The sequence below is a fragment of the Bombus pascuorum genome, chromosome 7 (assembly GCF_905332965.1).
Source record: "Bombus pascuorum chromosome 7, iyBomPasc1.1, whole genome shotgun sequence".
Lineage (NCBI taxonomy): Eukaryota > Metazoa > Arthropoda > Insecta > Hymenoptera > Apidae > Bombus > Bombus pascuorum.
In genome coordinates this window covers 918,246-945,227 of record NC_083494.1, presented here as the reverse complement: position 1 = coordinate 945,227, position 26,982 = coordinate 918,246, and the positions used below count along the sequence as shown (strand labels likewise).

Genomic DNA, 26,982 nt, shown 5'->3' with positions numbered 1-26,982 from the left:
CACATACTGAAATGTTCGAATTTGCATTAGCCGGAATATCCTTACGGTCGTCATTATGTCTATTCGACAGATCAGAATCAAGACAGAATCGCTGTGATTTCACAGATTGATTTAATTAATTTCCTTTTTCTGCTTTCGCGTGTTAAATCCGGTTAATTAATTTTTAAAGTAGACAGTGATACGTGTGAATCAGCGAGAGTAACTCTAGAAATCCGCTATCAAAACCGTGAGATGGAATAAATTGGCAGTCTCGAGCAACTTCGCCAAGTTCCAAACGAGAACTCTTAAGTAATTGGAGCATCTAACGCCTTGCTAATGAGGTAGTCGCACAACATCACGATATCGTAATAGAGGCGAAATAGTGAAAAAGATTCCAGTGGAACCAGGCGGGAAGTTATACGGGGGCGAAAAAAAATAAGGGAAGAAGGACGAACGAGGCAGCTAAAAGCGTTGCGTGGTTACTTCAACTCTTGGAGGTACATAAATGTAAGGCGCCGTGTAATAAAGTGGGCTTGTTACTTAGTCTGCCTACTGACGTGACGTTCTACACAGCCGGCTTGTACTTCCTTATCAGTGCCTCTCCTTTTCTTTCACGCTCCGTAATATTCGTAATATCTAGCTACGTAATATTAATGCAGAAAAGTTTACGTAACAATTATTTATATACAGTTCCTCGCGTTTTAATATTCGGACACGACTCCATCCGCGTATCCAGGCTGAGCTACAACATGTAGGAACATGGAGCAGGATCTGATTCAGCACGGTAAAATGAGAAGAAAAGTTCACGTATGGTGTTGTACAATCTTGTGTATGTTGTGAACACTGTAACACCAACATTGCTTTTTACCTACCTTCAGAGCAATTACTCCAAGTGATCAGGTCCAGCTTCGATAGAGACGCGAATGCATTTGGTCGTCATGTTGAATTTCATAAAGAGTTTCAACCTTGTCAATTGACATTTTATGAACAAGAGATTTTAAATGCCTTCATAACTAATGATCGGATTGGTTCAGGTCTGGAAAGCTGGTGAAGAAATAAGCATAGCATGGCCTATCCATGTGGCAGGGAATCGTTGATCTAAGTAGTATTTAGTATCACAAAATAAACTGTGATTGAAAACCGAAATCATATCGAGTATGTATTTATGTGAACTTACCTGCTTATTTTAGCTTGCTGATTCAGTCCCTGCCGCACTTCTCGCGTGTTCTGACTCACCTTGTATATCGTATATATATTTATTTCTCCATTCATATATTGCAGTTTTTGGATACGATCAATTGTCTTAAGCCTAAATTACACTTGGACAATAAACGTAAAATCCAGGATCTACAGCCTATATATAGATATCTGTGGTAACAACGTTTCTATGGTTTTTATGATAATTCAGTTCTCTTACCAATTGCTCAGGTTTCCTGCTATTTTATTCATGTATTTGTTGCTTTGTGTAAGAGAGGATGATTTAAATATCTTACTGCTTATTCTATGAAAATATCAACCATTTCTTGTAGCTCAAAAGTAAATAATTTCTCCCTAACAATAACTCTTATATAGATATAAATAGCAACAAATGGAGAGATATTTCCGTGTTTAAATTATTAAAAGTTTCATCCAATAATCCTACGCGTTTAATCATAAAATCGTTTTTAACTAGATCCACTTTCAACAACTTCAATCTCTCACTTCGTTATGTTCTCAGGTTCTGAAGTACTTTGAAGATAGGCAGCCACTTGAGCGTAAATCTATCGCGAGTTACACTCGATAGCATTTGTCGCGAGTGACTCTCGAGAGCAGCTCGCGATAGTTTTATCTTCAAGTGGACGCGTACCTTTACGTCTTCAGCCTCGTCTACACTGACAGACAATTGTCCGCAGACATATTCCCGCAGTCAATCTGTGCACGTTGTTCGAGAAAAATCGGGAGATAACATGCAGGTAAAATGCAAGTTTCCATTGCGATAGAAAATAAGGGACGACTATGGACAGATGTTGGAAGAACGTGGAAACGACAACATGCAGTTCAATTTAATCGTCTTTACGTTGGCAGGCTTTGTTTTGATTTTCTTTCTTTCGCCACCGGTTTGGCAACAATCCTCGCGTTCCTTTCTATTTTCGAGCCAACTTTCCGTAATAAAATGTCAAAGCCAGTTTTCGACATCTTTACAAAATTCCTAAATCCAAAGCCGTCTTTTAGGCTTATTTCTGCAGGAAGATCGTTTCTATAGTGTAATATACAACTATTAATCGCGGATTTTTATGCAAATTCATGTTTTTGAGAATATAATTAAAAGAAGTGTAGGCTAAGTAGGGAATTGTTTTACCTGTCAAGCAATATAGAAAACATGCTTTGTACATTTCATACATTTCTTCATATTATGTGCATTCTGTGCAATATTGTATTGTAAATTTCCCACAAATTCATAAAATCCGCAATCTACTGATAGTCTTCGACTAAGAATATCCAAAATAGTGTAATATCGCGGAATACTACTAAATAATAAATGATGGTTTATTTAAGAATATATGGATTGATACAGATGTTGATTAGGAAGGAAACGATGGTTATTTAAGATGAACTAATCACAATGACCTACTATACTGTAGACAACTCAATAATTAATTTGCAACTCTCGTCACGACGGATACAACGCTCACTCTCTCACACGAACCATACTCTCTCGACAACGCAACTCGCACACTCTAACCTCTCGATTCACACTCTTTGACTTCTTCACTGACACTGACTGTGAATTTGTCTCTCTGCCTTAGCATCCCTTTTGTCCCTTTGTCTTAGTCTTACCACACACGTATTACGCAACCGGTGGTGGCCAGAGTCTCGTAGGCCTTTTTTGTACGAAACTCTTCAACCGAAGGACCGACGACACATTGATGGGTCTGTCGGCACCTCGGCTCGTGACAATGTTTATGGTTTACCCGATATTTTTAGGCCTTTTTGTCCATAATACTACAATAGGTTAACTGTTAACAGTTCTCTGCTTTATCTTCCGCAAATTACAGAATATACAATGTGTCCCATAAGCCGCGATAACAACCTTACTGAAAGACGCAGTTGCTCCAACCTTAGCACCAAAACTGTATCAAATATCTGACACCTACGGCATTCTAAACCCTATCGGACATATCCTAATCATCTGTGCTAAATACGATATTGCAGTATAGCACGACCCGACTAATTTGCTCAATGTGTTACAAAGAGAAGATTCGTACGAGGAAACTTTAGATATCCCGGAAGATATTGATTTATACAGCATATTATACGTAGATACGTTCTGTCCCACTGATCATCCTCACCGTTGTCACTAATAATCTCGAAAGGTACATGTGACCCTAAGCGTACAATAGAGGAAAAAAGACATAACCGGAGACACTAATTAGGTGCGATTGCTGTAGGTATTACAATTTGTTTATGTCCACTTTCTTGTCTCGTCTCGTCTCGTTGGACAGGCTATAAGGGTGTGCGGGCACCCAAAATTACCGGCTGAGGCGGTTGTGGTCGTGCAAAAGGTCGGCTGATATAAAATCACGAGTAGCCTGCACCCTCGTTAGACTTTAGACTGCAGTAGACAAACGACATCGTGTGCAGATAGTCTGCATACATGATCCAACGACTAGCAGCGGACACTGCACGAAGACTATTATCTACAAAAAGTATCTGTGAGTTTTTTTTTTTATTACTTAATTTGTACTTCACAATTTGTCCAGCTGGACAACTCTGTGAATGTAGACGAGACATTCACAATGCATTCAACAGAAGGTATTTTAGACGACATGCTGCGGCCAGATTCTCTGGAAACAATATTCTTGTTTTTTGGTAAACGTATTCGGATTACTTGTCACGTCTAAACTCTCCCACGCGTCTTCCGAAAATTCGATCCTGTGTCACCCGATAGCTACGTGACTTCGAGCAGCCAGCTATCCTTGAACGTTTGGAATACTCATTCTCACAAAATCTCGTCTGACCATTCGCAGGCTAAAACTCTGCTATAAAATATAAATAATAAGGTAGAAAGGTAAAATATAAAACCTACGAAAGCGTACCATTTAGTATTAGCTCAATTGACTTTGACGATTTTTAATGATATGTTGCTGTTAATGCGAATATCATATGATAATGTAAATTATTAAAATATAATAAAAATATTGAAAATAAGGTATAATATGAATATTATAATTTCGTTAACCATGTAACGTGTACATAAACGTTTATGTATTAATCGGTAATTAGGTCCAAGTATATTAAGTTTCTTGTGATTTAGTAGTAATTCTTTTATGCTTATAAAAATTTGAAATTATGCAAATGAAATGTAGAATCTGATAGAAAGAATTCCATTGGAAAAAGAAAGAGTATGTGCAAATATCTTTTGTAAACACGTTACGTCACGAACTTAAAACGGTTAAAAACGAGTACTATTGTTTATACTAAATATTATTATATATACTTATGGCTGACAATGTACATACATATATATTTATTTCTTTCGTTTTCTGTCCTGTCTATTTTCTCGTTTCACTGCATCTCACGCTGTTTCTACCAAATATTACATTGGACTAACAACTACATTCGCGAGGTTCGAGAGCACAACGGTAAGCCAAAGTAGCCAATCGCCTTTGTTTTGCAGAACTATGAAGTTGCCAAAGTGATTTATGAAAAAGGTTGTATTCAAGCTGGGGAGGAATGGGTGGAACGAAATCTTCTTGCAATTGTCACTGGGGCGGTTACCACGGCATTTGCACAGGTATAATTTATTATTTTCAACATATCTTTATGCCTGCTATTTAATTCATTAATTACACGTTATTTCTGTATCAAATCTGTGTTATTGATAATATTGTACTACCTTATTATGATAATGTCACATTGTATTATTACGATAAACGTTAAATGTTAAATATAATACGAGAATCGTCCAGATAGTGATACCTGTTTTGACGTATTAATAACAATGCAAATGCATTTTAAAAATATTTCTTTATTCGTAACTTTAGTATACGTACTTGGGTGCTTTTTTTAATACAAGCACCACTTTTATTGGAATATTTTTCGCAACGTGAGACAAACTTTTTACCTTCGTTATACAAGGCGATTCCACTAACGCTGGAATGTTGTGTTTTCCACTATGATGAGGTAAATATTGGATTGAAAAAGTAGACTTTCCATGCAATCGTTTGACTGGATTACTTCTGCAATGGTACCACTCTACTGCACTGAAAACACTGTTTACATTATTCCAGTTACGATCCAGTGCTGCATTGGATCACTGCACTGCAATGTTACTAGTTCAATGTAAACACAGTTTTACGTCCTCAACATCCAGAAAGCGTAAAAGTGCGATAGACGGTACTTCGTTATCGGCGGGATGTTCAATTTGCATCGTCATTTTAAACGAACGAAACTTCTACAATATTAATTATGCAGACACGGAATTTGGTATGATTTGTGTCAACGTATGATTGGGGTTAGCTGGCCCTCTATAAGCACATCGCATCGTTTTATATGACTTCACTTTCTGGACGACTCTCGTATCTAGACTGCTGATTATTATGTATTTGTGATAAACTTAAAAGTGCAAAAATCCATGAAAATAAGGAACTGCATAAAAATTCGCTGATAATATCGATTCCTTTGTTGTTCCTATCTTTTATTGCTTATCTTGAAAAATTCTTCGAAAACTGAAAGTAAACGTAGACCTATATAGTTCGTACACGTGACGAATTTATTGGATTTGCTATAACGTATCGGCGTTGTAATTCAAATATATTTTGTATTAACCGCATATACATATTTGGGCATGTATACGCATCGAAATGCTTGAAAATGAAAAACGCGTTGCACGAAACCAACAACGGAAGCAATTTGTTACCTACGTTAATTTCTGCCGAAAGATTAATATTCACACGCTCGTTGGTAATAAGATAGCACGCGTGTGCTATCATTAGATTCTCATCGAATTTCAGAATTCCTGAAATTTTACAAATGACATACAGGAAAATAACATTATCAAATGGTCGTATAAAAAAGTTCTAGACGATAAAGTTACACTTGGAGGGACAGATGAAATCTTTTCTGCTAGTAATTTTTTTTCTAGAGGACTTGAAGGTTATTTTCTTTTTAGTGAAATTACGTATTATTGTGTGCACCAGTCTATATGCTTCTTTATCCTTTGTAAAAGCTGTTAAAGTGTTTGTAACTAAAAATTACTAGTCCAAAAGATATTTTAACTTGAATTTCGTTACTTATTGTATAAAAGACAAAGAAAATCGGGAGACAAAATTACTTGCAATTCTCCTTGTCTTCTATAGACAAGTTCAACAAAATTAAAAGTGTATTTGATATAATATCTAAATATCATTTGATTTTTATATTTCATCTGTAAAAATGGACCATATTTCGTCGACTCTCTACCTCTCACATTTTTCGTTGATAAATAAGCCCCTCAGAAGCCAAATTGATCAACTCCACTTCGTTATATAAGTAAATGCATGATTAATATTCAACTCTCAGGAACGATTTACTTCCATAAGTTCAAACAATAGAAAATTTTGAGGCAAATTTGGAAAACAGCGTTCGTAAGTAATATCGTCACTTTTCTCTACTTTGTAATTTTTAGTTGAATGATCTAATATGACTTCTGAACAATTCGAACATGAAAGCCAGCGATATAATGTTCAGTTTTACAATGAAATATTACAAGATTAGTTTTTATACCATTCGTCGAATAATCCTAAATCCATCCTTGAGAATCTAGCGATAGCGCACGAGTACTATACTCTTATCCAGCATCATATTTCTCAATTATTTGTAACGATTGTCATATTACTAATCGCATTTTATATCAGAACATTGGAAGCACAAATTATTTGCAAGATTCTTGTCCATTATTAGATGTCACGTATCAATTGAATAATTTTACTGTCGTTAATCAAATGTTAATGAAGTTTTTATGTTATTTCCAGATTCTGGGAATCTGTTTCGCTCAAAATCTTCGAGCAGACATATTCGCACAAAAAGCAAAGTGGCATTGACAATTTCGGGCCCCCACGGCGGTCTAGCATCTTATACTAATAGATGCTGATCAGTTGCGTTGATCGAACTGGAGAAGTCGTCGAAGATCTCGAGAACTAACAGACCTTTGACGTAAAAATCGACACAGTTCCACGTGGAAAGTGCAGGATTCAAGATCCAGACGTCCGAACCAAATCGACTAAAGACACAGATATTTTTTCATTCCTCAATTGCTGACAGAATTACGAAGACTACGTACTTCGACGAGCTTCGTGATTTCGTGCAAATACATCACTTATGATTACGTATAAATGTTTGTAACTAAAGTTTCGACATTTTATCATCCAGCGTTTATATTGCATTTTATAAATTGACAAGCGAATCGTTAAACGACGGATCACGTTTAAAGGACGATCAAAGCTCCAAAGTTTCAGTGATAATTATCATTATTAAATTATCACAGCAGCGTATCATTTAGTTTATAATGACGATATAGCTTAATGCGGCAACTTGTTGCATATCCTCTACTAATTATTTTATTGACAAAATGACGCGAAGAAAACGGTGTCAAAGTTCCATCGCTGTTTCGTTTTATTTCTGTACAAACTTATGGCGAATTTTATGACAAACCAAAAACGTTATTAATCAAACCTTAGATTCATACATCGCAATTGCAATTATTGCTCATCCTTATTGTTCCACTTTAAGGAATTGCTCGAGCTGATCGGATTGAACATTCCTTGTGAGTTTACGTGCTTTTAAATATTGCGAACAGTCTATGTTTAATTTATGTTTTTGCATACTTTATAATTAGGCTGAGGATTTTTATACATTTCTGCGAAAAAGGACGCAAAAATGCGCAGAATGCATATACCCAAAGTAAGATACTCATTATATTTTTTAATAGACAAAACGAATCTCTATCGACTCTCTATTAATACGAAAATATAAATTTGCATAAAATCCAAAGTCTATTTATATTCGCAACAATGACAAGTAGCTAGCGCGCTGTATTTTAGTTTAAGGCACTTTCATACATCATCGTTTCATCGTTATAATACAATAGCGTGTGAGGAAGAAGAAAAATAAAGGAACTTGCTTTGAAGAAGCAAATCAATTGTAAAATACGATTCGTTCGACGACTATAAAATGCGTAAATTAACAAATCGTCGAAAGTAATGCGTGTATTTGCAGCGAAAAAAGTGTTGTTCAATTTATCAATAGACTGCGGATTTTTGTGCAAATTCAAGTGTTCCAGAATACAATAAAAAATGTAGAACTTGGGAAGAATATCGGTTTACATACAAGGTATTATAAAAAGCCCTATGCTTTGGATATCTTACATATCTTTTCATATTACGTGCATTCTAAGCGATTTTACATTTTCAAATATCCCATAAATGCATAAAGGTCCGCAGTCTACCTATCAATTTTCTCAAACCTTTCGCAAGCCATTTTCGTATTTCACGGTCTACTGGACGTTCCTTGATACTCGGTTTGCGTCTGTCGTAATTATAATTTGAGCGAACAAGGCGGAAAAAGACGTTGCCTCGGACTTTTCCGATTCTTCGTCGAGATTGATACCGTTCTTCTGTTCTTGACGAGGGGAAAGTCGATGAGTTCGGATAGGGCGCGTAGAAACGAGAGAAAGGGACAAAGAACAGGGAGCAGAAGAGACAAATAACGCAGAATAATGCCTGCTCGGTTTACGAGGAACGGTGTGTCGAGGCATTAAAGTCGATTGACGTGATGTCGTGGGGGCGCGGTGAACACGACTGAGCTCACCGCACAGCAAATTCTTGTGGCATGGCCACGAGAGTAAAAGCCATATAACACGCGAGTGTACAATAACCTTCTGTTGCTCCAATTGATCGTTAAAACGGTTGCTCGAGCCACGTTGAACATATTGATCCTGTGCTACATGCCGACACGTTCCCTCCATCGGTAGGCCAGGTGCCTGTCGTATCGAATATGCTGCCATTACGTGGCTGAATTATATCGACAAGAGAGTAGCGGTGCTAGTTGCTCTATGAATTAAAAAATATTGACCCCTTAATTAATATGGACCACTATGCAGTACGATCCGTTCACTGACTGCCAACATTACACTCTGACACATCCTTCCTTCATTTTTTGGCAAACAGGGCAAATATGTGTCAGAGTATCTCGACAAACACGCGGTGACTAGTAGTATATGTATATATTCAGTGATTCACTTTTGTATTTTGCCTTCTAAAATGCCGTATCTTTTTCTTTTGCGTTGATTCTGTTTTACCGACTTAATCCACTGATTCGTGTAGTTTGGTTCCTAAAGTTCATTTTACATACTTTTCTAGTTTCCCGGTTGTATTTTCCTCCTTTATTTTCTCTTTCTCTTTGTTATTCCCCGTTCAAGCAGTGTATTTTTATAACAGCGCAAGTACGTTTAAACAGTGCGTTTTCCTTCGCGAATAGTCAAAAATAGTTTGCGGCTCTAAAACAAGAATGCCATGCTTGTAAATATTCATTGTATACGTGCATACATTTGTACATACAGAGTGTTCTAGTTCTTTTTGGGAAGACGATGCTAGCGTGTTTCACAAGTGAAAATAAGAAAAATAAGTAAATGCTTTACAGAAAAGTTATAACTAGATCGCGGATTTATACTCATCTATGGAAAACTTTAAAGTGGAGAAATATATAAAATGCAGGTAATATATAATAAATGTTCAAAGTGAAATAATTGTTATCTTTTATGGGTAAAACAGATGTTTATGTACGTTTCATTGCCTTAGGTATGTAAATAAACATATGAAACCGCATATAAATCCACAGTCTAGTTACAACAAATATGCAGAATGATAATTGGTAATTGCTTCCTTTAAATGTAATAGTTGAACGAACATTAGTGTAAGCACTGGATGAGTTAATTTCTCGAGTTCCAAGATAGGCTATTCCGCTGTTGGACTTTTATTTAAAAGATAAAATTTATACGACAAGAATCAATACGCGAAAAAACTGCCACAGAAAAAGTTCATAACGTATTCACAAGAAACTCGCAATGCAAAAATATTTGTAATTCGATAATTTCAAGTGGAACTGACATAAATTCCGCGAATCTGTTTCTACTTTATCGAACGAGAACGCGTTGTTACTTCGTAATTTTGTTACAACTTTTCACAAAGCTATTTGTGACGCCATGTCTAGAACTCATAGACTCCTCGCAGCCTATGCTCGCATCGTTTTACAGAAAAACTGAGACATTCTATATATCTGTAAACGTACCAAACGGAGCGTTCGTATCTTTTGCGTTCCTAATTCTTACGCGAACGAATGGAGAAAGAAGGAAAAGCATCAAACTCTCTACGATAAAAGATAAAATAGAAAAATACATAGGTATTAAGGCAAAGCAAAAGAACGTTTAAAAATGAAAAAATTAGAATCTTGCTAAGAAATATCCAATTTGTTCCGTCGAATTTTAATAATTCCCAGATATAACTTAAATTGACTAAACTGAACAATAAATTATAGTTGTTTATAAAAAGGAATCACTTGTTATTCCTTGAAATAGATCGATTACTTGCAAAATTAAAAGAAGAAATGTTATCGTTTACAGGAAATCAATGTTGCTAGAAAAGAGTAGCGTACTGGTTTTACATGATGTTCAACTGTTGTTCAAATAACGGAAGGAAACATATTATACATTATGAATTAGGTTTGGTGTAAACCAGGCTTGTAGATTAAACGATACTTTAAAAGATATATATTTCCAGAAAATAGTAATAATAATGAAAGAGAGAATACAAATATAAAGGACACTTGCGAGAATGACAATCATATCGAAATATAAAACAACAAAATATAACTTACAATGTCTTGTAATATTATATTAATTGCGTACGTGTTTGAATCGTTTCTCACACTTGTAACTAAAGCAGTTAGTTTCAATGAACATATGCAATAATTCTAGTCCGTCCGTTTGGTACATCAATCTCGGATATGAATTAAACCTTTCAATCGATCGTAATAACGGGACGTGTCGGCACCACACATTGGTCCAACTTGTGTGCAAATTCTCGAAACGGCAAATTATTTCGTTTTAAAAAAAGGGTCAAGGATGGGGAAATAAATCAATGAAAATACGTCTGAAAATTCGATCGGTTGTCGAAAGATTGGTTTTTACGTATAATTTAGCGAAGGAACAGCAATTATATGAAAGTATCGAGTCCAAACTAGTGATAGCATTTAAACATAGCAAACAGCGGCTGGCCCGCGAACTTGGTGTTTTCAGTTTCAATGAAAATACTGTTTCATAGAGCGGAGTATCAAGAGATATCTTTAATCTTGATTTTCTTGTTGTTTCCCGAAATAATTTTTATACGAATATGTACATATGTACATATACATTAAGATGATTCTTAATCTTACAAATAACTGATCGAACGACAATTATTTCTCTCTCATCTGGCGGAATTCTTCTAATCCGTGATATAATGATAAACGAGTCGCATACTTGCCAAATCGGTTACCTCGACGGAAAGAAAAAAAGAAAGAGAAAACTCTTGATGAACAGCGATCAAGTAGTTTGGTATTAAAATATCGAAAATTTTAAGGAGAAGGTCTAACCACTTTGGCCTGTGAACGACTCGAATAATGCCTCGATAATTCGAACACGATTGGATAACAATAAAGTGTACTCGAAAAGTATCCAAATTTAAACAATATGATATTTTAATACATAATCCATACTCTTTCACTGTGTTATTCAAATAACACAGCGCTTCTACTGTTTTTAAATCTTTCTTAAAGCTATAGCTATAAGATTTTTAAGCTACACTGACGAGCCCAAGGCTGAAGTATTTATGCGTTTTATTAAACAGGATTATGGAAATCTAGAAGCAATATTAATTGCAAATTGTGATACCGCTTGAATAAAAGGACTTCCAAACTACTACAATTAAATTTGCAGACTTCTGGAATACATTTTGTAACGTTTCCATCAAACTTATGGCGTTAAAATGCTAGTTCTTCATAGATTGGAATAATTCCGGTGCATGAGAGCAAACGATTTCCAATGAAAGATAAGTACATACGAGATGGTCCGTATAAAGTATTACGAGTTGTTTTCCACAGGATTATTAGACATAGTTGCCACACATTTTCTATTTAATAATTCATTTAATTTAATATTCGTAGATGAAGGGAACTCTGTTGTTAAATGATCCTAAAGAGAAAATAGTACCGCGACTGTGATAAGAGAAACGATGCAAGAAGAGAGAAGAGGAGAAGAGGTTGATCACAACCTGCTAGCGAACTCATCCGTTAGACTACCTACCATAACTGAAAGCGATACAGTAAGATCACAAAATTGGCCAGTGGTTAAAGTTTACAGTTTTGACAACCGCAATCAATAATTTGAAATGTATTGGGCTCATAAGAACCCTAGGGCTTCGTTTATGATCAGTCAGGCGGTGGCAACTCTAGAACTACTTCTTCCTCTTTAAATAAAAAATAGCCTCCTTATTTATAATTTCTATTCCGGTTTTATGACTCATCGTACGACACGTTGAACTAAATGATGACAGAAATAGATTTTAAAAAACCTACGTGCAGCATACACACCCACTAGTTGCGTCTAGATCAATAGACAGGCTATATCAACTCTAAAACTATTCCTTCCTCTCTAAAAAAAACATCTCTCTATTTGTAACTTCTATTCCGGTTTATGAATCATCGTAGGAAACGTTGAACCGAATGATGATAGAAACTAATTTTAAAAAACCTGTGTGTGGCACACACATCCACTAGTTGCATCTAGATCAACTGGCGAACCTATTCGATGCTCTATTTTATGACCTCGTTATGTCGTTTACTATACTTTAGACGCTGAGGTAGTAAAAATCGAGGTGAAGGATTGTATATACAGTAGCGGACAAAAGTTTAAGACGAAATGGAAGAAATAAATAATTGATTTACTTTCCATAAAAAATATAAATACGGTGTTCTACTTTTGGTATTAACTAATTGTACATTTGTTTGTACACTTAGAAAAAAAATTTCATTTTGATATTTTGCTCAATAGCTAAGTTATAAAAAAGGAACGAAATCTGTATAATATTTCGTCGGTCAAAAGTTTAAGACTATACAAAAAATATTAATTTTTGGTTAAAAAATATACACAATTTTTGTTTAAATTCAATATTTTGTTCAATATCCGTTATTTCTTATCCCTTCGGTACATCTTCTTGGCATAGAATCTATTAATTTTTTATATTAATCTACCGTAATATTATTCCAGGCTGTTTCAATCGTAGAGTAAAGTTCATTTAAATTTTTCGGTTTATAACCTTGTACTGTCTTTTTTATGATGCTTCACAAATTCTCGATTGGGTTAATGTCTGGTGATTGCGACGGCCACGGCAGCACGGTGATATTTTCTTCTTGAAAAAACTGTTTCACAACCCGAGCCGTGTGCTTCGGATCATTATCATTTTGAAAAATAAAATCATCACTCATATTGTTGCGTGCAAAAGGTAACATTGTGTTCTTGAGTATGTCCTTGTATTGAAAACGGTCCATAATTCCATTGATACGACATATCGGACCAGGGCCGCTTCGAGAAAAACACGCCCACACCATAACGTTGCCACCACCATGTTTAAGAGTTTTTAAAACGCACTGTGTTTTCAAACTTTCGCCAATTCGACGTCTAACGTACCGTACCCCGTCAGAACAGACGCGATTGAATTTCGATTCGTCAGAAAACAATACCTTTTGCCAATCTTCACTTGTCCAATGCTTATGAGCTTTAGCAAATGCAAGTCGTCTTTTTCGATTCCTAGAACTCAGCAGTGGTTTCTTTTGGGGTTTTCGTCCTCTTAAGTTAAAGTCTTCTAATCTTCTCCTAACAGTTCTAGCACTAATTTGTGTATCGTTTTCATAGTTTATCTCCGCAGCAATATTATTTGCACTACGAAAACGATCCTTTTCGCTCAATCGATGAATCCGGCGATCCATTTTCGGTGTTGTTTTCCGTGGTCTTCCGTTTTTCGGTTGATCGCAATACATGCCTGTCTTTAAACATTTATACCAAGCTTGTTTACAAGCTGTTTCTGACCTGTTCACTATATTTGCTATTTCGGTGAAGGTTTTACTTTGCTTTCGCAGCCTTACGATTTGTTCCCTTTCGTTTTCAAGTAAATTCTTTGATTTACCCATAGTCTGTTCCTACCTAAATGAATTTTAAGCAATAAAAGGTACACTAAACAATGATTTTGACATTCCAGAATCAAAATGTTCAAAAACTGTACTCGTACTCACGTTTTACACAGATCGTCTTAAACTAATGTCCACTGTTTCCAAGTGCTAGGCGGTAACTAACTGTTGTAACTCCTACATTGTTTGTATTTAACAACTGACTGTCTGAGGTTACGAAGGTCAAACATACAGCTACGTTATTCCAAAGAGACAAACCGAATAGAAGAACAATATGCGTATAAGATGTTTGTAATCCGGTTTACAAATCATCGTCTTAAACTTTTGTCCGCTACTGTAAGTATAGAAAGGAATAGTAGGACGAGTGGGAGAATTGTAACTTCAGTTTTTTCTTTAATGAAATGATATAGATATTTTTATATGTATTAATTTGTAATAATCTCATTCTACAAATAATTGAGAGAATGAAAGAGTGGTTCATTTGAATTTGATTTTAATAAATGTTTAAAATGCTGTTTTATGAGATTTATAACAACTATTGTTTCCACGCTTGTGAATTATTATTGTTACAATTCTTAAAACTCTGTCCTTCATTGCATAGGAAGTAAGAGAAATTCATATATCATATCATCTGTTTCTCATTTTATGCGTTTTCTATAATTTATACACCGACGATCAGTGATGCGTTATTTAGAAGTATAAGAAATGTTCCTAGGACTATAATTTCATTTTTCCATAAATTGCGAAACATAAGATATGAAACAGCGATATAACGATACATTTTAAAACCAGTAAAAGTTTCTATATATATGTATGTCCAATAGCACGTATTATACTTAGCAACTTAGGTAATATCGAAAAATTGTTGTAAATTTCTACAAAGCTGCCTCGATACTGTCCTATAGTACAGCAGTATTCCATTTTCTGAAATCTTTTCTCAAGTTGAAGGAACAGGAAATGGAAAAGAAGGTCCATTTTACTCTTTGGAGAACTCATACGTTCTCTGAAAGTATTCGATGAATCATTAAACGTTCGATAAAATATTTCCTTCTATTAATCCTCGAGAAGATAACTCGCAATACTTTGCGCGGATCATCTAAAATTTAAAAGGCAGAATCATCTAAAATTTAACAATCGTAAACGTGTTGGCCGTCTTTTGATTCAGATATACATATATGCTATGTATAGCGTAAAGGCTTAAATATTTTATACTATTGGATCCTGTGTTCAGATACAGTACATGAAATGTATCTCCAAATTTTTGTATAGCTGGTCGCATTGTGCTAGTTAGGTTGGTTAAACATTTGTCGAATCGTAATTAACATAGCAATAACTCAAAGAAGAATATTATCGTTGTTTGCTCATAATGCATTCATAATTCCGATGCATTAAGAATAGTTTCTACTATAACGCTATGATGATAATACGTGATGTTAAATAGTCAGATTTCTCAAGTATACTAAGTTAACTGACGATTGCAATTTCTGCCACGCTGCGAACGCAGTGGATCGATGTTAAAGTGGGCAGAGCCTTTGTAACTCTCAAATATACAAAGGAGTCATACAGTGATAATATTTTACGAAACACGCATATTATATAGTTAATTCCTTTATTAATTCTCGATATCTCACTATAAAAATCTGTCATGTATCTAAAACCGTTTTGTTAATTAAGTAGCTACCTATTAAGATCCGATTCTATCTATGTAATAAATAAAGTATTTTAAATAGTTTCAGAAACTTAAAATTACAACTACAACAGCGTTCATAGAAATATAGTTTCTATAAAAACTCATTTATAATTCTTTTAACAAGCGAAATGTTGTAATGAAGCTCTTGATCATTCCGTACAATCGAATAAGCGAAACAAGACAAATTGTGCGCTTTGTATCAGCATCAGCATATACGTATATCTTGTAAACTATGCTGAATGCAATGACTAATTAAAACTTCGTATAGTTACGTATATTAACTTAATTTGCCAACCTGATCCGATATTCTTCGCAAGATAGATATCTTTGGAGAAAGAATATACGGATCATGTAATAAGTATATGCGTATTTGTTTAAGTTTCTCTCACGTATTATTAACCCTACACTGCGGTTCTCCGATTTTTTCGTCTCGTCCCTGTGTCAACAGATACAAACGCTTTTAACGTTCTAGGAAAATTTGTAAAATAATATTCAAAGAAGGAATTTGCATATCAGTAACGATTGTTTCATATTTCCTCTGAACTGAGGAAACTTTTTAACGCTGGAGGTATACAGGATCGAGACGAAGATGAGCCGAGGAACGCAAAGTAGAGTTAATAATAGGTGCACAAATGAATAATCCAATGAAGTGAACAATTTTCAGTGCTCAAAGTCCAAAGCTCAGAGTTGTATATCGAAAAGATACCGCAAGTAGTTCGATCAAAGTATTTGTCGCTGCCTTTTGTAACTTCAAGCCACCTATTTAGGCAAGTGATGAATTCCATCACGGGAAAATGTGTCTTTAGATTCATTATAGAATTTACGTTCATCATAGAAGATCCGATCGTCAGGATATTGATAAAGGACAACGCTCTGCGCAGTTGCTGCGTGACAACGCTAGGCCACGCACTGCCTCCGCGACGAAACATGTCATAAGGAGTCTCGGATGGGACACGTTTCCTTTTCGTATTCAAGCAATTTAGTCCCCACCGATATTATATTTGCGTTACTTACATTACATGCAGTTTACGTATATGAACTTGAAATATTCATATCTTAATATTAATAAATTGGTAGTATTTAATGTATTATAATCGGATCGATATGTTACAGCTCTCCAAGGATGAGCGTATGACTTTGCGTCACAATACTACGTCACATGAGAATGGCAGACAGTAATTCACTTTCTGGAGTTTCCTAATGAAGACTGTTCTCGGTTCGCCAAATAGTTAATTGATTAAATAGTAACAAAAATGGCATTGCCACAATACATGATCTATCAATCCTGACTTTCATGACCACACTGGCACTTAGGGTCGCTTATTATACCTGTCCGGGCTGATGAGATGCCCAGATTGTAATGGCCTGATCTACACCTATTGGTTGCCATTATAATTCCTCGTTTTTAGTTTTCCTGCGCATACTATGATTTGGTCTTTTGGTCATGGAAATGTAGAAAAACAATTAAATCCTTTGGCAATTAAAAACAGTTGAATCCTGAGCCTTCTTCGGCGACGATGTCGTAGGTGTTTCCTCTTGCTACCGTCTTAACGTGTTCCTTGAGATTTCCAATGGGAATTTTGAAGGAATTCATCGGTACTGACTTGGCTTCATCTTTTCGGAACATCCTACAACAGCTAGCTCATTCACTAGACATTATTTCTTCGGATTACCATCGGTTCTGATAGACGCAACACGCCTTATGTACATGATACAAAGTTTCGATTAGCGGATGAGACAGAAAAGTGACAGGACGATCGGATCCGGTCCGAGGACAGCATTTTTCGCTGATGAAATTCAGCGCTTGCCTGATGGATGGCTTGAAATAATAGAAAGCTAAGGTTTGATACTCTGATTGCATAATTTGCTGTATTCTTTTTCAACAAATTTTGAATTTCACTGACAGCTTTGGATTATTCGTTTTTACATCTGCCAGTTATTTTAGCTTGAAGAATTTGCTTCGAGTGTTCATCTAAGGGTGCAATTTCTGGTATTTTTATTTGTAGTAGTCAAGTATGGTGTAACTCCAACACGTCGACCGTTAATATGTATTGTGCATTTTTCCACAATGTTATAAAGAAGCGGTCGCTGCAATGGCCAACAGAGAAACATTAATTTTCTGTGCTTTAAAATACGAACTACATAAACATATTACACGATAGGATTATATGTACTTTTTATGTCAGCCAAATATTTATGTATACTCATTTTTTATGAATCAAGGATTCGCAATCGGTACTAGATGTTTGAAAAGAATAAATTGATTTTTCATAATCCTCTGTACACGTGGTACATCCTCTTTGTATCGTAGATTGGTCTGTATTTGCTGAAATGCTATAAATGTTACTGCTTTTTGTGTTTTGATAGGAAACCTAATAAATTAATTATCGTGTATAAAAAGTGGAACGATGTCAAAATTAACGACGATATTAGCGAAACTTATGCTGAAATTTATGATAGCTTTAGGTACATCTAAATAATGTACAATATGATATTTGAACTTGTATCAAATTTGGTAGAAGAAAAGGAAGAAAATTTTATTTATTTCAAATTGAGTAGAGAAAATATTCCATTTCAAATGTAAAGACACATCGATTTCACGATTTTATCGTGTACAGGATTTTTAAATGAGAGTACATCCATATTGTTGATAATTAAATTAATTATTTATCATCTTTTCTTAATTGAGAAAGTATCCTATATACATACGCTTTATGTTCCATTTTGCATTCAATTCTTTTTGCAATAAATAATTTCTGGTTGCAAAATTTCCTCTTCATTGTCACATTATTTCCAACAAAATTATTAAAGCAACTTTCGTTTAGTCCTCTAACTTACATTTAGCAAAACGTTTAATCGAATATCTTTTATGCATATAAGACGACTAATAAATTAATTTGTCTTTATTTTTCAATTTGAACATATTTTCATAAATTATCATACTTTGAATTTCCAAGATAATAATTGTTCACTTTCGATTTATTTCTATAGAAAGATTAATGTACACAAAATCTTATGATAGACCAGAAGAGGAAAATTTCTTCATATAGTTTTATCTCCCACAACCATTGCCTTGAAAAAGTGAAGAAAGAATGTTTATGAAGATCATGTAAATATTGTATATGTATTTAAGAATAAAGAAATAGGTAACTGCTTGACCAATACGAATAAGGTGCGAAAGACTGTGTGATGTGGAACTCTATCCTAAAGTAAGGACTAATTAACATTAATAATTTTGAAAATTACATAAAGTACTTGTGTCATTAGTATACACAAATTAGAGCAAACAAATTATCGTGCCAAATATTGAATCACATATTCGGTTGTAAATTAATGTGATACCCTCTAGGATTATATATACTTACAAATTTCATATTATTTTCTCTAATGAGTCATCCTATATAGAAATTTGTAGACTCCTTTTTCCCTATCATAAAATTGAATTATGTAATTAATCGCATTTCGTACGAAGTAAAATAATGCAAAAGAAGAAGAAAACGCAAAAATGTATGTTTCTTATACGATATCTAGCTTTACTGTCATGTTATAAATAGAAATTTACGAAAAGAAATAAGGAAATGTATTCGAAACATTATTATATTTGACCGGAAGACTTTAACACGTGAAACTTTTATTCTACCTAATTAATTGAAATAATACTAACATTATGCATTCCTTTTATTGCGTTTAAGATATATTTCTGGTAAATATCAATAAATTATTTATGTGTTACTGTTTAAAAATTACATTTCCTCCTATTCATAGCGTACAATTTAGGTGGAGATTATAAACAAATACATTCTTTTAACGCTCTATACATATATAATATAATAACTATATGTGACTATGAAATTATAAACATTTATCAGTAGCTTTTGGATACGAAACCTTTACTTAACAAATATAGTCATTATTACCGAGAGTTGAAGATCTTGTAAGCGTAAATCTATGAATATATATTATTATATATATTATTTTCTAAAACGTGAGTTGTTAATCGACAAGCCTTTAACTATAGTTAATGTGCTTAGAAATGAATCAATATGAAGTAAATATAACAATTTCATTAACAAAAAGTGAAAACATATTTTTCTTACTGTATGTTTCCATCATATTATGTAATTTACGATAACGTGTCGTATTGAAATTCACATTTTAATGTTTCTTTAAAATTTCACTTAAAACTATAAATATAACACACTTATCTCTCACAAAATAATAGGTATTCCTCCACTGACTATATAGAAACGTACTAACAAAGTTATGTTTCTTTTCCTACAAATACTTGGTACAGTAAATAATTATATCAAAATGTCATGCGAATGTACATAAAAGTCCAATATTAGTACAATATATCAGTAAACATTTCCTTCCAACTCTGTATGTCGAATTTAGTATTGGAAAAAACGTTACTGCCATCAAATTCGTTGTTTTGTTGCGTGGAATATTGTTTTCCTGTGAAGAAGTTGTTTGCTTCAACTTCCAACCAGATAATTCTTTCTTCATTTTCATAATCTAAAAATATATCGAAGATATTAAACATTTAATTGGAATTGTATCATTTCCCTTAAAACGTAATACGTAATTCTATCGTCTTTAATTAAATATGTACTATTTCAGTATTATCTTTCTCAATTATGATAATACTTGAGTGTACTGTAATAAACTATTTTCTGTCCATTCTCATATGTTAATACTAAAGCGAATAGAAAACTTTACAACTGCGATTTATATCATTCTGAATATACGTGGAATATAATAATCACGCATCCTTATAAAGGATAATAATATTTCAATACATAATCACCTTCGTAAATTTATAATATAATTTCATTAATCTGGTTTGTCAGAATTTTGTCACAACAAAAGGAATCCATAAATTAAGGAATTACTTATAAAGTACGTACGTATTGTATTCTGTCATCAAACTTTTAATGAATATTTGCGTTTAATAGGACAGATTCTACAGATAGGTCTTATTCTAAGCTTTAATAACAAAAGAAAAAAAAAACTAGATAGATAAATCTTTAGTATCTATCATAATTCGTGTGTATTATTAACATTAAAAGAAACGAAGTTGTCAAATCACGTGTCATTCGTAAAATATTTCTTGTACGAAATAAGTAAATAAACAAATAGATCTCTGGCAAACTAGCAGTCGTTAGAAAGTTACAGGAATTTAGCATCGATCTTTCCATTTGTAGGAATACGGAGGAAAATTGTAGGCAATAATTTATAAATAATGACATAAAGAGATATGTCATTATCATACGTGTAATACCGAAAATGAGTTTATGAAATATTTGTGCTGCTAATTGAAAATGTACCAAGAAGAATGCATATATACATATATTTAATGGGCATGTTTCCTGTTTAATTATTCATTAATGCGTTCATAATAACGATTTTTTAATAACTAATTTTTTAACCATAAAAATGTTTCTCAGCATTTCACAGATTTGCGCCCGTCATTTTCCTGTTCCTCGCATCACGTATACAGAACACATCGTCTTCTTATAATAATTTCTATACTATATGTATTACCATGGTATACTGTATTATATTATATGTACATATTTATATTTTGCTACTGTAAACTTTCATGACTTTGATAGTCTACTGGATTTCCATGAAATTTCAAGAAAATTGTTACTAAATCTTTAAAAAACACAATAATATGATGACTAGATGGTTTTAAACTATGTAGATGAAAGTATGTGCGTATATACGTGCACAGGGTGTTTCGTTCATCCTGTCATCTTCAATATCTTCGTCACCTTTGCAGATACGAAAAAATATACGAGGAAAAAGTTATTCGCTTTAGAACGACAAATATCGTGATTCGTGTTACTCCCCTTCAACTAACGGACATCATATCGAATTTTTCTTGTAAAATAATACAAATTTAGGGCAGAAACAAGAAATTATTCAATTTGTTAATTCCCTTTAAATTATCTTCAACTTTCTACTCAAGATCCCTTCAAGATCAACGTATCTACACGTTTGAAATCCATCTTTTATCAGGTATGACAATACGATGATAAAAATGTGCCATTATTTTACAGGAATCTTTAATGACCTTGAAAACTCGAAGAAGAGTGACGTTGAAGAGAAAAGACGTAAATCAAGATATTTGCAGTTCTAAACCGAACAACTCTTTCCTCCTACTCCGTTTCGTATCCGCAAAAGTTTTTTTTTTTTTTTTTTATTTTATTTTGGTTATTTTACAATTTGTCCTTGTGGACATTTGGTAAATTGTTATATTTTGTTGGTGAAGAAAAAAAAAATAAAATAAAAAATAAATATAGCATGTGGGTGGCTACCGCCAGCGGGGTGCCAGCTTCGTTTTTTTTTTTAAGTTATATCTTTTATGAATCCGCAAAAGTAGCAAAGATATTAAAGTGGACAGGATAAACGAAACACCCTGTATATGTAGTCGTTTATTAAGTCGTTTGTTTGTAGTATGATTAAAGATACAGATGCGATAAGCACAGTAATAATTTGCTACTTGAGGAGTCTGAATAGAAACAGATATCATTAATGACGCAATCTAATTTGCTACAACAATTGGTTAAGTATTTGTATAAATAAAACAGTAAAATGAAGAAGAACAGAATCTTCAATAAGGTTATGAACTTCTCGTTTATTCTCACGTGACTACCGCCGAATATATTTGAATGAATATTAAACTATAAACGTTTTTGTATGACTGCCATTACTGTTAATTCTCAACACCTTTCTTTACCTGTGTATCTTAACTTTTTATCATACTAATTTACAATTATATATATGTAATATACTAAACAATGCGTATTTTTAAATGTAACAATTGTAATTGATTAATGTACATATACATACATAAAACTGTATACTACTCTCTGCGTAATAATTAAAACGTTGCTGTAACATTTTCTATCGGTAAATTAATATTTATACTTATATTGTCATATAAACTAATAAAAAATTACAATAATTGTGATCTATGTAATTCTATTTAAAACACGTTCATGTTGGGCATTCAAAGAACGCTTTCGTGTAACAAATTTTGTTTTTCTATAAAAACTTTGGGTTCGTTATTTGTTTCGATCTTTTAGAGTCGAAGAATATAGAGTGGATCCCTGGTAACATTCTCGCACCGCTTTCGAGCGGATTTTGTGCCTAATTATTCAGTTATTAGCATTTATCCACGGCATCCCCTCGTTACCCAGGGGTTTGCGATTTTTCGCATAAGTTTCTTATAATCCTAACTAAGTATAGAATTTTATGGTTTTATAATACTTCGTAAAACATTATGCGCTATAAAAATTATGAAATACCGCGGAATAATAGTTAAATGATTCGTTTAATTAGTTTCAATTAAAATTGTAATTTCATATATCTCAATTATAAAAATGTGAATTTTTAAACTTTTTTTATTTTCGTTTTTGTACTTTCAAATCGATTATTAATTATACATGTATATATATGTATATATATACATATAGATCCATAATCTCACTTAGAAACTCGTAACACAAACCATCGATAACCAAAATAATCCAATTGCCCAAATTGTCCAATGAAAACAGTACTTATTGATAACAGTAAAAGATAAAAATGCAAAGAGGAAAAAGATTACAAAAATCTTGCATCTGTGGATAGATGTATATCGGCCAAGGACATCAATCGTCGCAAATGTACTAAAACTAAGGCTTAAAACTAACTTTGCAGCTATAAATTAACAACAATTAAAAGTCTTAAGGTTACTGTTAAGGTTAAGGTTAATTAAGACTTAAGGATAACCTTTAAAACTTTCGACAAAATATAAGTTCCCCGTTGTCCCTTACCGACCAACGATCGTGTTTAAAATTAACTTAATATAAATTTTAGAACTAAAATCTACTTAAAAGTAAAGCTAGACTAAAGGTAGATATTAAAGAAATATTAATCTAAAGTACAACGTTATATTCGAGCAACATTTTTTAACTAAAACTATAAACGCTTTGGCAAACCGATTGCTCTATTTAATAATTTAATATTTAAAAGGATTATATAAAAAGAGCTTTCAACTTTTCGTTCTAAATTAAACAATGCATCTTTGTAGAAAAAGCGCCCACAAAATGAACCTAGTCTAGATATATTTATCTTGATCCCGGAACAGCCTTGTTGAGCGTCAGGCGAACCACCATGGGATTTTAGTTGGTATAGTCCGACACTATGCTGTCGCTTCCTAACAGAGCGGTGGGGTGTCCATAGGGATTTCCCCACATATAAAAAGAAAAGATACATTTATCTTGAAATCTCAATTAAAATTAAAACGCACCTATACCACGACGTTCTTGCGATGTCCCACGGTGTCCCGCGGTACCCCCGCAGAGGTGTGTTAGACAAGTCTAGATTACCGAAAGACCGCAAAAGAATTTTACATGTTCTAAGCTGGCCTATGTTAAAGTAGTTCTTAGCTTGATATCGTATCTAAATATTAATACTCGGAAATATTAGTATGTCTGTTGTTTTACAAATGCTAATATATTTGTGATATTTTTTAAATGTATATTATATTGGTTTCCTAATATTTACAATAGTGTTTCGAGCTATTAATATTTGAAAAACAATACCAATTACCGGCACCCTCACATATGCACCCTATATGCCTATATGCAAAAAATATATGATACACAGATCATATGCAATATACAATTTATCCAAAATAAAAAATACTTATTTAAGATCCTTTAATGATAAAAAGGCTAGGTTGCATTTATTTATCTATTTTCTATAAAAATATGCATTTATATAAGTATATGCAGTTTAATTATTATATTTTCTTTATATGTTGTATACGTTTAATTCAAATAATTAAATTATGAATTTTATATAAATTATTTGCCACGTTACTTAATTATAATTAATATAATACAATATACAATAGGACAAGATAAGAATACGTATCTATGATCCAGATTCTATCTCAGTGGGAAATATACAAAAGGATTAATATCTTTTGGGATGATACCATCAAAAATTTATTTTTTATTTCAAATATTAAATTTATATAATTTATATAATAAGAATAAGAGAAATCATTAACAAAGATTTTATCTATATTAAAAGGATTTTTCTTCTTATCAACGAAAATTATTAATAAAAGACTTATTACTTCTAAAGTACATACTCATAACTAAGAAAGAATTGAACGGTCTTATTCTGTTATTTTAAAAATGGATCATTAACATTCATAAAAATTAAATTAGTGAACAACTTCATTGGAGATACTGCTACTATCAAGTATCACAAATGAGAAGAAATTAAGATTTATACAATATTAAATCTGCATTTATCTTTATTTCGGCACTAGTTAAACATGTATTTTTTAAAAATCTAAAAAATTAGTAACAATGATAATTTATTGGAAGCTATTGATATACTTCTGATCTACAATTGCAATAATACATAATTTATACAACTATTTTATTGAATATTTAAATAAATTATAATACATACATACATACTAATATATCAGATATATTATTTTGGTTTGCTGGTTGCTAGTTCTTGGATACATTTCAATACTTCTTCAGATTTTAGATTTTGTAGAGGCACACGACGTTCTACTCCAAATTCTAGAATATAATATTTTAGAAAATGTATTATTATTATCAAAGAAAACAGGCACTTGGAAATTTAGAATTAAATATATCAGACTAATTCAAGTTCTGAAAAGATTAATTATCATTGAATGTGACATTCTTAAGCCCATGCTTTATCGCCATAGAGGAAATTTTGGGATGCAAGGTAAAACAAATTTCTCGTAACAAGAAAGATTGCAACAGCATAGGAAGATGCTAATTGTGTTCCAGTGAAACAGTATTAAAAAAATATATATAACAATCTAAGGAAGATTAAAATTATTTGCAGCTTGTGTATAAGATATACATATGGAAAGCACAGCAAAAGAATCGATAACCTACAAGCAATGCAAAATAAATACATCATCAGAATAGAATGATGTATAGCAAATGTAATATCAATATGTATTGTGAAATATATTTTATATATTTTGATTTGATTTAAATATCACTTAGTCTGATATTAATATGCCAGGCAAAATTATGTTCTGGTAGTGAGCACAAAATGGCCTATTACTAGTAGACTGGGTTTTAAGAACTACATATCTTTGTAATGCAAGGATTAAACATTACGCATGTGCATTAATATAAAGTAATTATTGTAGAATTTACCATATCGTGCATATAAAACGGGTTCCGTGTCAGAACATTCCCTAATTAAAACTGGAAATTTTGGGTTACTTCTTTTAAGCGGCACGTATTGTTGTTCGATAAAGTCTCTAAAAATATAAACAGGTTAGAGGGCAATATAATCAATTATGATTGAAATTGTATATTAATTAAAAAAGGTTAATAAAAGAAGTATAAAGATTACATAATTAATTTCGCTATTACCTGACACCCTGACTAGATTTCGAGGTTTGACATAAAAGAATTCGTAACTCTTTCAACTGAGGTCCAAACTTTATTGCAGCCATTTTTAGATATATAGCATACACAGCCAGCTACGTAACCACGATGTATATAATACGACCGTGCCTGTTACGCTATTGCGTCAACTTAATTGTAATACGTACTTTAATATTGTCTTCCATGTGAAACTATCCTTAGGGTATGTGCGCTAGTAAAAATAAATAAATTGCATACGAACAGCAGCGTAGTCGTGCCGAAAGAAACAAAAAGAAATTGATAACAAATCTATTGATTAAATGTCAAAATTATTTATTAGTGATAATTATAATCGTTCTACGGATTTGTCATAAGAAAGAACATTGTCAAGACATAAATCAGTCGCTTTGCTGCATGATAAATTCTAATAAGAACAATTTTTATTAGTATTAGTTAATAACAATTTTTCTTATTAGATCATAAACAAATCGCGTATTTTTTATGTAAAATCCGAAGACATAAATAGACGAAAGAATGACAGGCTAGTCTTTGATATACCGTAGAATAATTTCAATAGTTTTTTTAATATATTATATATATATATATAATATATATAATATAATATATATATATAATACGGAC

General features: G+C 32.9%; 3 protein-coding genes and 1 long non-coding RNA gene across 8 annotated transcripts in view; 2 read left to right on the top strand and 2 right to left on the bottom strand.

Moving 5' to 3' along the window:
• LOC132909017 (tetraspanin-5) overlaps positions 1-26,982 on the top strand; it is a 190,711-nt gene that overhangs the window by 102,226 nt on the left and 61,503 nt on the right. For 2 of the 4 annotated variants that reach the window (XM_060963598.1, XM_060963600.1), the window contains 3 exons: positions 4,637-4,753; positions 6,972-12,924; positions 14,556-19,636. In XM_060963598.1, the coding sequence (XP_060819581.1) occupies positions 4,637-4,753; positions 6,972-7,040 (186 nt within the window). In that variant the 3' untranslated portion in view covers positions 7,041-12,924; positions 14,556-19,636. Of the gene's footprint in view, positions 1-4,636; positions 4,754-6,971; positions 12,925-14,555; positions 19,637-26,982 lie in introns of those variants that run through there. The other 2 variants (XM_060963599.1, XM_060963601.1) reach the window with 2 other exon arrangements.
• LOC132908981 (U2 snRNP-associated SURP motif-containing protein) overlaps positions 1-26,982 on the top strand; it is a 199,995-nt gene that overhangs the window by 157,815 nt on the left and 15,198 nt on the right. The window lies entirely within an intron of this gene.
• LOC132909051 (uncharacterized) lies at positions 3,836-4,389 on the bottom strand. The gene is made up of 2 exons (XR_009658483.1): positions 4,199-4,389; positions 3,836-3,998 (listed from the first exon to the last, which is right to left on the bottom strand). It is a non-coding gene; the product is annotated as an uncharacterized LOC132909051 (long non-coding RNA).
• LOC132909041 (NADH dehydrogenase [ubiquinone] 1 alpha subcomplex subunit 2) lies at positions 20,041-26,508 on the bottom strand. Of its 2 annotated transcripts, none has more exons than XM_060963635.1 (3): positions 26,347-26,508; positions 26,125-26,231; positions 20,041-20,419 (listed from the first exon to the last, which is right to left on the bottom strand). In XM_060963635.1, the coding sequence occupies exons 1-3, from the start codon at positions 26,427-26,429 to the stop codon at positions 20,247-20,249; spliced, it is 363 nt and encodes a 120-aa protein (XP_060819618.1). In that variant the 5' UTR covers positions 26,430-26,508; the 3' UTR covers positions 20,041-20,246. The 2 variants fall into 2 exon arrangements, with proteins under 2 accessions (XP_060819618.1, XP_060819619.1); XM_060963636.1 differs by lacking the exon at positions 20,041-20,419 and adding an exon at positions 25,273-25,506.